This window comes from Telmatherina bonti, assembly GCF_933228915.1.
Source record: "Telmatherina bonti genome assembly, chromosome: 24".
Taxonomy (NCBI): Eukaryota; Metazoa; Chordata; class Actinopteri; order Atheriniformes; family Telmatherinidae; genus Telmatherina; species Telmatherina bonti.
The window spans coordinates 29903294-29915076 of NC_136633.1; the positions used below are offsets into that span (position 1 = coordinate 29903294).

Sequence of the window (11783 nt, forward strand, 5' to 3'; positions counted from 1 at the left end):
GACCAGTCCCACCAGTCTGACCAGTTCGACCAGCTTGACCAGTCCCACCAGCTTGACCAGCTTTAAAATGTTGTTTTTAACTATTTTATGGTTTTATTGTGATTTTTGTCGTTTATGTTTCAGACATTTTGCAAAACTTTGATGTTTGATGTGAATCTCGTTGAACATTAAAGGTTCAGATAAACATGAAGCTGCTCCTCCGGTCCACCAGGGGGCAGCACTTCTTCCTCACCAACATGTCAAACGTGACGCAATAAACACGAGAAAAACAGGCTCTTTTATTCTAACTGGTTTTACTGGTTTTTCAACCATTCATAAACTGGTTTATAGTCTGGGCAGAAGTTGGTTCTAAGTCTGTGATCCGATCTGGATCCGCCGGCACGTTGGAGGCTTCCTGGCCACGGCTCCAGTAACGGCCATGTACTCCAGTCTGCCTATAAGATCAACGTCCAGCAGAACGTGGACCTCCAGAACCTCCAGAGAGCAGGATGGGCTCCGTTAGGTCCTTCTGCTTGTTCTTGGAACACTACATGAGCCACATGGTGCGCTCGGTGGCCGTTCCAGGTCCCAGTTGGTCTGTTCTCCAGGCTGAATGTAAGAGCTGCGTAGCTCTCGCAGTGGTTGCCAGGACAACACGATGCTGGGCTGCACAGCGAGACGTTCTGCTGTCACAGGGAGGAGATGGCGTGACAGAAACATGCAGATCTGTGGGCTGATTGAGCTCTAAACTTCTCCGGCTCGCTTCTTTCCTCCGTCTGTAAGAGTTCATACCGGCACACACTCAGAAGCATGTACAACTGAGGAGAGTAGCAACCCCCCCGGTCTGAATGCACCCCCACGTCAGACTACCGTCTCAGTCCGACACGTCGCCTGGCAGCTTCTTTCATTCCTCAGAAGGATGAGTGATCACTTCTTCCCCTCCAGCTTGTTTACGAGCCCAGTTTGGGTTGTTTATTACCTCCCCCCCCTCCCAAAGAGCATCTCTTCATCTTCCACAGGGACAAATCGAAGCTAATTTACAGCAACCTGACCAGCCTGACGACTAGAAAACGTCTCGGATGGAAGCTAAAGGTCAGGAATGGAAGTCCGCTCCAAACTGACCTCCATTAAACAGGAAGAGGAAACTGTCCTGATGAAGCCAGAGCAGGAACGAAAGGTGGATGCTTCCCACGGCCAGAACGGCATTTAGCAGGCCGAACTTTCTGCGTTGGCTCGTGGGACTGAAGTCCCGTTTCCACAAAGCGGTTTGGTTTGCTCGGTACGCTAATTTCAGGGTTTCCGATATAAAACCGTCCGATAGAACCCAAACGCATCATTTCTGGGCTCCTTTGGTTGTAGCTCCGAGGAAAATGGTCCAGTTTGGGCGGAGAAGCGGAAAAACATGACCAGGACAACCCTAACAGCACTGCAGTTCAGTCCATGTTGGGAAGACCGAAGGAAAAGGACGCTTCCAAGCTGCGGTCTGGTCAGATCTACAACCTTTCCCAGCTTTAGCTAGCACCACTAGCACGGCGCTACGCTAGGCGATTGGTCTAAACTCTTCATGCAAACCAAACGCTCAGTGTGGCGTCCCTCAGGGCGCAGTTTCAGGTCTCCTACCATTGCGTCTTTAGGAAGCAGGTTACTGATATCCAGTTATGCAGATGACTAATTTATCTTTCAATCAGACAGAAGGTGACTCCGCCATCTTGATGACATCAAAGCCTCGATGTTTGTCAATCTTTAAATATTCACCTGTGAGACAGAGGTGACGGTCTGGATGGATGCAGCTTCTTTAGCTCCGTGTCTCCAGCCAGGCCAAAGTGTCCCCCCCCGCACTGAGCCAGCTGAGGCGGTTTGGGGATTTGGTTGGGACGTGTTCCAGATGTTTGAGGACTTCATGGAGACTTTGTGTCTCTCAGCTGACTTGGGAACACCTCTGCTCAGACAGATGTCTCTAATGTCTCCACTGGGGAATTTTGGGTCTCACCTGGTTTCTTTATAAACCAGTTCCATCCCAGTTTACCTCCCAGTCGAATCAGACGTCTTAGTTCGACTGTTTAACCGTGTGAACCTCAACCTTTTGAGGCAAAACAAAATAAAAAGGTATTTGTGATCATTTCGCTTTGGAGGCACCGTTACGCTCGGCCGTCCCAGCGTTCAGACTCTAGGAACCCGAGGAACACTGGGTTTGTGGTACCCAGAGAACTGAGAACCGACTCTTTCAGAGAACCGAGTCAAAAGAGCCGAATCTTTAAAAAGAGCTGAACTTCTGCTTTAATGGTTTCATGTTGGTCATATTCTTAAATCTGAGAAATATTTGCTGAATATTTGTACAGTCTGTGCTTGCAGCACGGTGGGGGAGGTAGCATGGTCTGGGGTTGGACACCATGAATATGCCGTGAGGAAGAGGAGGATTCAGAACAGAGGAAGACCCAGAACACAGCAGTTGGTCCTGTCAACACCCGACCGGCCGGAGCTTTGCATAAACAAACCTCAAACCTCAACGGGGCGACGCTGGAAAGTGAAAGATGACGGACTGAAAACCAGATGGTTCCCATGGCGACTAAATAACCCAAAACGTGGAAGTGAGGCGACCGTGCAGGAGGAGATGAAAGCTCCAGACCGTCGCTGCAGGTTTCATAGTAAACAGAGAGATGGAAACAGGGCTGACCTTCCCTGGAGAAGCAGCCAGAGGACACGGAGAGCTAATTAGCAGCACAACACGCCCTTCTCCCTGCAGCACGCCACCGCCTGGGCCGCCTGGATCCAGGTCCTGGTCTCCAGAGTCCCGCCGGTGGAGGGAGGGGATGGGTTTCCTCCGTCTGAGGACGGCACTGCCCATCAGAGGTGTCAAACATAAGGCCTGTGGCCCAAAACCAGTCTGATCTGGTCTGACCTGCTTAGATCCGGTCTAATCCGGTTCGAGCTGGTCGGTGACCAGACAGAGTCCAGTAAGAACCCCGTTACGGCTCGCCCCCCACCACACGCCGCTCCACGGCGATTTAAAATGGTGAACAGAAGAGTTTAAATCAGATCAGTCTGGACTCTGGGATCCTGGACCGAGAACTTTGTCTTCATGGCGGTCCGCACCAGGAGCGTAGACCGGAGAACCGCACCGTCGTCCCCCTGAAGGCGGTCTGCGGACACGGAGGTCTGCGGACATGGAGGTCTGCGGACACGGCGGTCTGCGGACACGGAGGTCTGCGGAAACGGAGGTCTGCGGACATGGCGGTCTGCGGACATGGCGGTCTGCGGAAACGGAGGTCTGCGGACACGGAGGTCTGCGGAAACGGAGGTCTGCGGACACGGAGGTCTGCGGACATGGAGGTCTGCGGACACGGCGGTCTGCGGACACGGAGGTCTGCGGAAACGGAGGTCTGCGGACATGGCGGTCTGCGGACATGGCGGTCTGCGGAAACGGAGGTCTGCGGACACGGAGGTCTGCGGACATGGCGGTCTGCGGACACGGCGGTCTGCGGACACGGAGGTCTGCGGACACGGCGGTCTGCGGACATGGCGGTCTGCGGACATGGAGGTCTGCGGACACGGAGGTCTGCGGACACGGAGGTCTGCGGACACGGAGGTCTGCGGACACGGCGGTCTGCGGACACGGCGGTCTGCGGACACGGCGGTCTGCGGACACGGCGGTCTGCGGACACGGAGGTCTGCGGACACGGCGGTCTGCGGACACGGAGGTCTGCGGACATGGCGGTCTGCGGACATGGCGGTCTGCGGACATGGCGGTCTGCGGACACGGCGGTCTGCGGACACGGCGGTCTGCGGACATGGCGGTCTGCGGACACGGCGGTCTGCGGACACGGAGGTCTGCGGACATGGAGGTCTGCGGACATGGAGGTCTGCGGACACGGAGGTCTGCGGACATGGAGGTCTGCGGACACGGAGGTCTGCGGACACGGAGGTCTGCGGACACGGAGGTCTGCGGACATGGAGGTCTGCGGACACGGAGGTCTGCGGACACGGAGGTCTGCGGACACGGAGGTCTGCGGACACGGCGGTCTGCGGACATGGCGGTCTGCGGACACGGCGGTCTGCGGACACGGCGGTCTGCGGACACGGCGGTCTGCGGACATGGAGGTCTGCGGACATGGAGGTCTGCGGACACGGAGGTCTGCGGACACGGAGGTCTGCGGACATGGAGGTCTGCGGACACGGAGGTCTGCGGACACGGCGGTCTGCGGACACGGCGGTCTGCGGACATGGAGGTCTGCGGACATGGAGGTCTGCGGACACGGCGGTCTGCGGACACGGCGGTCTGCGGACACGGCGGTCTGCGGACATGGAGGTCTGCGGACATGGAGGTCTGCGGACACGGAGGTCTGCGGACATGGAGGTCTGCGGACACGGAGGTCTGCGGACACGGAGGTCTGCGGACATGGCGGTCTGCGGACACGGCGGTCTGCGGACATGGAGGTCTGCGGACACGGAGGTCTGCGGACACGGAGGTCTGCGGACACGGAGGTCTGCGGACACGGAGGTCTGCGGACATGGCGGTCTGCGGACACGGCGGTCTGCGGACATGGCGGTCTGCGGACACGGAGGTCTGCGGAAACGGAGGTCTGCGGACATGGCGGTCTGCGGACATGGCGGTCTGCGGAAACGGAGGTCTGCGGACACGGCGGTCTGCGGACATGGAGGTCTGCGGACATGGCGGTCTGCGGACATGGCGGTCTGCGGAAACGGAGGTCTGCGGACATGGCGGTCTGCGGACATGGCGGTCTGCGGACACGGCGGTCTGCGGACACGGCGGTCTGCGGACACGGCGGTCTGCGGACATGGCGGTCTGCGGACACGGCGGTCTGCGGACATGGAGGTCTGCGGACACGGCGGTCTGCGGACATGGAGGTCTGCGGACACGGCGGTCTGCGGACACGGCGGTCTGCGGACACGGAGGTCTGCGGACATGGCGGTCTGCGGACATGGCGGTCTGCGGACATGGCGGTCTGCGGAAACGGAGGTCTGCGGACATGGCGGTCTGCGGACACGGCGGTCTGCGGACACGGCGGTCTGCGGACACGGCGGTCTGCGGACACGGCGGTCTGCGGACATGGCGGTCTGCGGACACGGCGGTCTGCGGACACGGCGGTCTGCGGACACGGCGGTCTGCGGACACGGAGGTCTGCGGACATGGCGGTCTGCGGACATGGCGGTCTGCCAGGGAAGGTTCTCCAGGGGAGGAGGGATCCCTGGACTCTGGAGGGTTTAGAACCGTAAATAAGACCTGGATCGGCGGAGCAGGAAGGGTCTCCGGCTGGGAAACGACTGAATGATCTAAACAGAAGATCCCAGAAGGTTTCTGGATGTCATGATGTTGCTGCAGCGTCCTGGAGACTCAGGAGTCGCTGGTTAGAATCCCTGCAGGGTTCGAGCCGGAGACGCTGGAACATGGCTGCAAGCTGCATCGACGCTCCTCCATCATGGCCGTCTCCATGGAGACCATCATCAGGAAGCTGTGAACCCGGTCGGACACATTTTAACAGCGACGTCGGGGCTTTTCAGGCTCCGGTCTGCGGTGGTCCAGCTGCACAACCAGGAAGTGAGTTTCAGACGGACCTAACCTCCAGCGGAGCTTTTCCACGCTGTGTTCGCTGACCTCCAGATAAACGGTCCTTTCTGCTTTTACTGCCAGACGGAGGAACGACGGAACCGAGTCAGTGGTAAAAGGTCGGAGTTGAGGCGTAAACTGGTCTACAGACGACCGGTCTGGCCGCGCTTTCATCTGCAAAGACAAGAAACTAAGACGGAAATCTGGCGACTTTTCGCTTCACGCAGCGGAACAACTAGAAATACTGATGATGATGATGATGGAGAAGAATCTGGTGAAGAACGACACAAACCCAGAGGTTTCCACTACGGAACACCCAGCAGGCGTAATCTGATTACACAAACCCCGTGTGGTCAACAGGAAATGAAGAACCTACAAAATAAAACTACCGACAAATCTAGATCCTGGTTTACCGGTCCTCCGGGACCAGGACTGTGGATCCTGGTTTACCGGTCCTCCGGGACCAGGACTGTGGATCCTGGTTTACCGGTCCTCCGGGACCAGGACTGTGGATCCTGGTTTACCGGTCCTCCGGGACCAGGACTGTGGATCCTGGTTTACCGGTCCTCCGGGACCAGGACTGTGGATCCTGGTTTACCGGTCCTCTGGGACCAGGACTGTGGATCCTGGTTTACCGGTCCTCCGGGACCAGGACTGTGGATCCTGGTTTACCGGTCCTCCGGGACCAGGACTGTGGATCCTGGTTTACCGCGGACATGCTGTCATGTTAGCTCGCTGAAGCCAGTCTGGCGTTTTTTCCCGACATGTGGAGCTGGAGGTTCCGTACGTGTCGCAGCAGGAAAGCGTTGATGAAGTCGCCTCCTTGGCGAATCGATCGGAGGAAAACGATCCCAAACAGCTCGAGCAGCAGAACTTCTCATTAATGATCACGTTGGAGCCGAACACACTGATCTGTGTGTGTTGGAGCAGACTGCGTGTGATTAACATGTTCCTGGCATGTAGACCACATGGAAGTGTTCCAGAAGCGTGTGGTCCGGTGTGTGTTTGGGACTCACCATCCTTACGGTGGTAGGTGATCTCCACCCGGCGCTCCTCAGACCCCAGCAGCGCCTGGGCCACCTGCGCCACGGCGTGGCGGCTGGTCAGCTGGCCGTGCAGGAAGTCGCAGGTGCACGGCTTCTGCATGACGTCCGGGCGGGAGAAGCCCGTCATCTCACAGAAACCGTCGTTGCAGTAGATGATGGCGCAGTTCTGCACGCGGGCGTTAGCGATCACGAACTTCTTATCTGAGTCACAGAAGAACAAGAAGAATGTTGGAGCCTGGATCAGAAATGATTTCCTCCAAAAAAAACCTCCAACTTTCACAGGAAGTTTGGTTTTTTTATTTAATGAAACCAAATCATTCATTTTATTCTGAAAACCATTGTATCCAGAATAGAAACATTTTATCCAGAATAGAAACGTTCGATCTAAAATAGAAACATTTAATCCAGAATAGAAACATTTGATCTAAAATAGAAACATTTAATCCAGAATAGAAACGTTCGATCTAAAATAGAAACATTTTATCCAGAATAGAAACGTTTGATCTAAAATAGAAACATTTAATCCAGAATAGAAACATTTGATCTAAAATAGAAACATTTAATCCAGAATAGAAACATTTGATCTAAAATAGAAACATTTTATCCAGAATAGAAACGTTCGATCTAAAATAGAAACATTTTATCCAGAATAGAAACGTTTGATCTAAAATAGAAACATTTTATCCAGAATAGAAACGTTTGATCTAAAATAGAAACATTTAATCCAGAATAGAAACATTTGATCTAAAATAGAAACATTTAATCCAGAATAGAAACATTTGATCTAAAATAGAAACATTTTATCCAGAATAGAAACGTTCGATCTAAAATAGAAACATTTTATCCAGAATAGAAACGTTTGATCTAAAATAGAAACATTTTATCCAGAATAGAAACATTTGAGCTAAAATAGAAACATTTGAGCTAAAATAGAAACATTTAATCCAGAATAGAAACATTTAATCCAGAATAGAAACATTTGATCTAAAATAGAAACATTTTATCCAGAATAGAAACGTTTGATCTAAAATAGAAACATTTAATCCAGAATAGAAACGTTTGATCTAAAATAGAAACATTTAATCCAGAATAGAAACATTTGATCTAAAATAGAAACATTTAATCCAGAATAGAAACATTTGATCTAAAATAGAAACATTTTATCCAGAATAGAAACGTTCGATCTAAAATAGAAACATTTTATCCAGAATAGAAACGTTTGATCTAAAATAGAAACATTTTATCCAGAATAGAAACATTTGATCTAAAATAGAAACATTTAATCCAGAATAGAAACATTTGATCTAAAATAGAAACATTTTATCCAGAATAGAAACGTTCGATCTAAAATAGAAACATTTAATCCAGAATAGAAACGTTTTTATGCAGATCAAACTGAGCTGACAGAATAACCTGTGAGGTAAACAGTAAATGTGAAGCAGTCTGATGAGGTGAGAAGTGAAGCTTTATTGACAGAATGCAGCAGGACAGACACAAAGGCACGCGCTGCCCCCCCCCCCCCCCCTACTCACTTTGTCCCTCGAATTTCCTGATGATCACTCCTAAAAACGTGTTCTGCGGCGCCACGTGGCCCCTCCGGACCGGCATGGTGGACCGGCTCCCCGCGGAGACTGAAGCTGCTCCGAAGCTTCGCCTGGCCGAGCGCGCGCGCGCGCGCACGCGAGCCGGCTGTCAGGTAGTTCGCGGCAGAAACCGAAGCGGGGGGGTGGTCTGTCAGCAGTCAGTCATCCTGGTGGGAAACGCTCCCCCCGGATCTCCTCACCCCCCACCCCCCACGTCCCTCCCCTCAGCGGCGGGTCGCGTGCGGCATGGCAGACGCGTCTCTGCGCTCCGCGCGGAGGAAGCGGCGCGTCAGACTGAGGAAGACTCGGCGCGTCGCTCCAACATTTCAGCGCGAGGGGCTGGCGCGTGCGCGCTGCAGGGGGAGGGGATGCAGACAAAGAGACGCTGAGGAGGAAAGTAACGCGTTACTCCGTTACCGACTCAAACTTCCGCTCTTCATCCTGCGGGTCGAAGCGACGAGGCGGGAACGGGACCGGAGCACCTGACACCTCCACCTGGCACGCGCCGAGCACCGGGAGGCGTGACGTCAGGGCCGCGAGCGCAGGTGCATCTTATTAGAGCTGGAGGGAGGCTCGCGCTGAAACGGCTTCCGTCCTCTCAGGTTTCTCCTTCCTGGTTCCGGTGCCGGTCCCGGTACCGTCCAGATGTCCCACAGCTGCAGCGGCTCCACGAGACACGAGCCCGCGTGGGACGTTTCCACGAACACGTCAGAGAACATGAAGATCTCCAAGAAGCTGTTTGGTTTGGGAGGTTTTTACAACCAAAACAACAATAAAAATAAAATGTTATCATTATTATTATTATTATTATTATTAATATTCTTTTTTTTTTTTTTATCATTTTATTATTTTTTTTAATTTTTTTTAAAAAATCATTTTATTATTATTATTATTATTATTATTATTATATAAGTGTTTTGTAGCCTTACAGAAGCAAAAGATCAATAAAAATATTAAAAATAAAAGAGTGTCTAACTTTTAAAATTCATTCATTCATTCATTCATTTTCTGAACCGCTTAATCCAATTCAGGGTCGCGGGGAAGCTGGAGCCTATCCCAGCAGGCTTTGGGCGACAGGCAGGGTACACCCTGGACAGCTCACCAGTCCATCGCAGGACCACACAGAGAGACGAACAACCACACTCATGCTCACACTCCTAGGGGCAATTTAGAGTGACCAATTAACCTATCATGCATGTGTTTGGATGGTGGGAGGAAGCCGGAGTACCCGGAGAGAACCCACGCATACACGGGGAGAACATGCAGACTCCTGGTGGGAAACGCTCCCCCCGGATCTCCTCACCCCCCACCCCCCACGTCCCTCCCCTCAGCGGCGGGTCGCGTGCGGTATGGCAGCCACTGACTGAGAAAATGTTAAATTAAAATGCAAAACAAACACGAACATTTTCCCCACATTCTTCTAAAACTTTGAACTTTCCTTCATAAAATGCAAGAAAAGCAGGAAATGCTGCAGTTATGTAAGACAAACATTTTTATGAGCCTGTAAACAACATTTCTGCTCCCTCTTCTCTCTCATGGCACCTCTGTAAGGAGCTGTGTTTATGTTGGCTTCAGATGAAGTCTGGAGACACATCGAATACGTAGCAGGTAAAACGTGAAATGGAGCAGATTGAGATGTAAATGTGGGTTTCCCTGGATGTTTCCAGCCATTCTGTAGGACAATACTGCAGGATAATACTCTGGAACTCTGCATAATGCATAGAAGCAGAATGCAGCAGTAAGATGGACAGAGCTTCACCGATCTGAGACGAGGATCCCGCCATCAGTAGAACGTCTCCAGAGATTCAGGGGGAGTCTCTGTATGTCTGGGACAAGGCTGATCATGGGCTGGAAAATAAAGACATCCCACCATTTAAGCAAAATTATTTGATTTAAGCAAAATCATTTGAAATAATACTTTTGTTCAAGAGTGCTTTTCAAGACACAGAAAGATGCTTAACAGCAGGAAAATAATAAAACAAAATGCAATGCAACCTGCATGTGTATATTTCAGCCTGAACTGTGCTCACAGTCATTTCTGGAACTTTCTGAGTCCATGCACTGGTTTCCAGTAGAGAATCATGTCTGCTGTTAATGCAGAAGATCATCAGCACCAAGCCTTGTCCCATGCATTCAGAGATTCCTTCTGATTCTTCTGATGTTAGACTAAACTGTCGTAACTGTCGTTGGTGACATCTTCAAAGTCAGAGGATCATTTCTCTGAAATTGCTGCCAGTTAACCTGGTTGGCTGTGAAATGCTCCTCCAGCTGTCTCTGAGTTGAACTGGTTCCAGTTCCAGGCTGTGGTTTGGACTCTGTGCCAGGAACAGTGGCAGGTTCTCTGGATCCCAGTCTTTATAAGTCTCACTTGAAGAGTGACTGCCGTGGATTCATGTGAAGACAGCTGATTCTCCTCAGCAGGCAGGACTCACCCACCCAGAGAGAGAGCATAAAGGGTAGACCCACCCTCCAGTCACATTCACACTACAGGGAGGAACATGAGATTTATAATGTACTGAATGAATGGACAAGAGGTGATGGACCCCCACCCCCCCCCCTTAACCCTAAAATGATTTATTTATCTTACTTTAATACAGATATCTGTAGTATACCCACCGTCATCTTCATCAGGGCCACCTTCCTGAACCATCTTCATCAGTCAGAAATGTTCAACCCAACGGATCAGTCCACAAACACTGCTGTCACTCAGAGCTAAATTTCAATAGGAGTCGACCTTCAAACACCTGAAGAACAGAGCAACAATATGAAGGAGTGGAGTTCCTCAAGCCTCCACGTTGGGCCTCTGTTGTTCAGTATCTACATGTGGATTTCCACCAGGCTCCACGTTGGGCCCCTGTTGTTTAGTATCTACATGTGGAGTTCCACCAGGCTCCATGTTGGGCCCCTGTTGTTCGGTATCTACATGTGGAGTTCCACCAGGCTCCACGTTGGGCCCCTGTTGTTTAGTATCTACATGTGGAGTTCCACAAACCTCCACGTTGGGCCCCTGTTGTTCAGTATCTACATGTGGAGTTCCACAAACCTCCACGTTGGGCCCCTGTTGTTCAGTATCTACATGTGGAGTTCCACCAGGCTCCACGTTGGGCCCCTGTTGTTCAGTATCTACATGTGGAGTTCCACCAGGCTCCACGTTGGGCCCCTGTTGTTCAGTATCTACATGTGGAGTTCCACCAGGCTCCACGTTGGGCCCCTGTTGTTCAGTATCTACATGTGGATTTCCACCAGGCTCCACGTTGGGCTCCTGTTGTTCAGTATCTACATGTGGAGTTCCACCAGGCTCCACGTTGGGCCCCTGTTGTTCAGTATCTACATGTGGAGTTCCACCAGGCTCCACGTTGGGCCCCTGTTGTTCAGTATCTACATGTGGATTTCCACCAGGCTCCATGTTGGGCCCCTGTTGTTCAGTATCTACATGTGGATTTCCACCAGGCTCCACGTTGGGCCCCTGTTGTTCAGTATCTACATGTGGAGTTCCACCAGGCTCCACGTTGGGCCCCTGTTGTTTAGTATCTACATGTGGAGTTCCACAAACCTCCACGTTGGGCCCCTGTTGTTCAGTATCTACATGTGGAGTTCCACCAGGCTCCA

At 51.9% G+C, this 11783-nt stretch overlaps 1 protein-coding gene across 1 annotated transcript in view; it reads right to left on the reverse strand.

The window, feature by feature from the left end:
* Positions 1-8199, reverse strand: part of LOC306774175 (voltage-gated inwardly rectifying potassium channel KCNH7-like) — a gene marked incomplete at its 5' end in the record, with an annotated part of 230609 nt that extends 222410 nt beyond the window's left edge. Inside the window, 2 exons of the mRNA XM_079264155.1 lie at positions 6562-6792; positions 8124-8199. Coding sequence (XP_079120281.1) covers positions 6562-6792; positions 8124-8199 — 307 coding nt within the window. The remainder of the gene's footprint in view (positions 1-6561; positions 6793-8123) is intronic.
* Positions 8200-11783: the final 3584 nt, after the last annotated feature.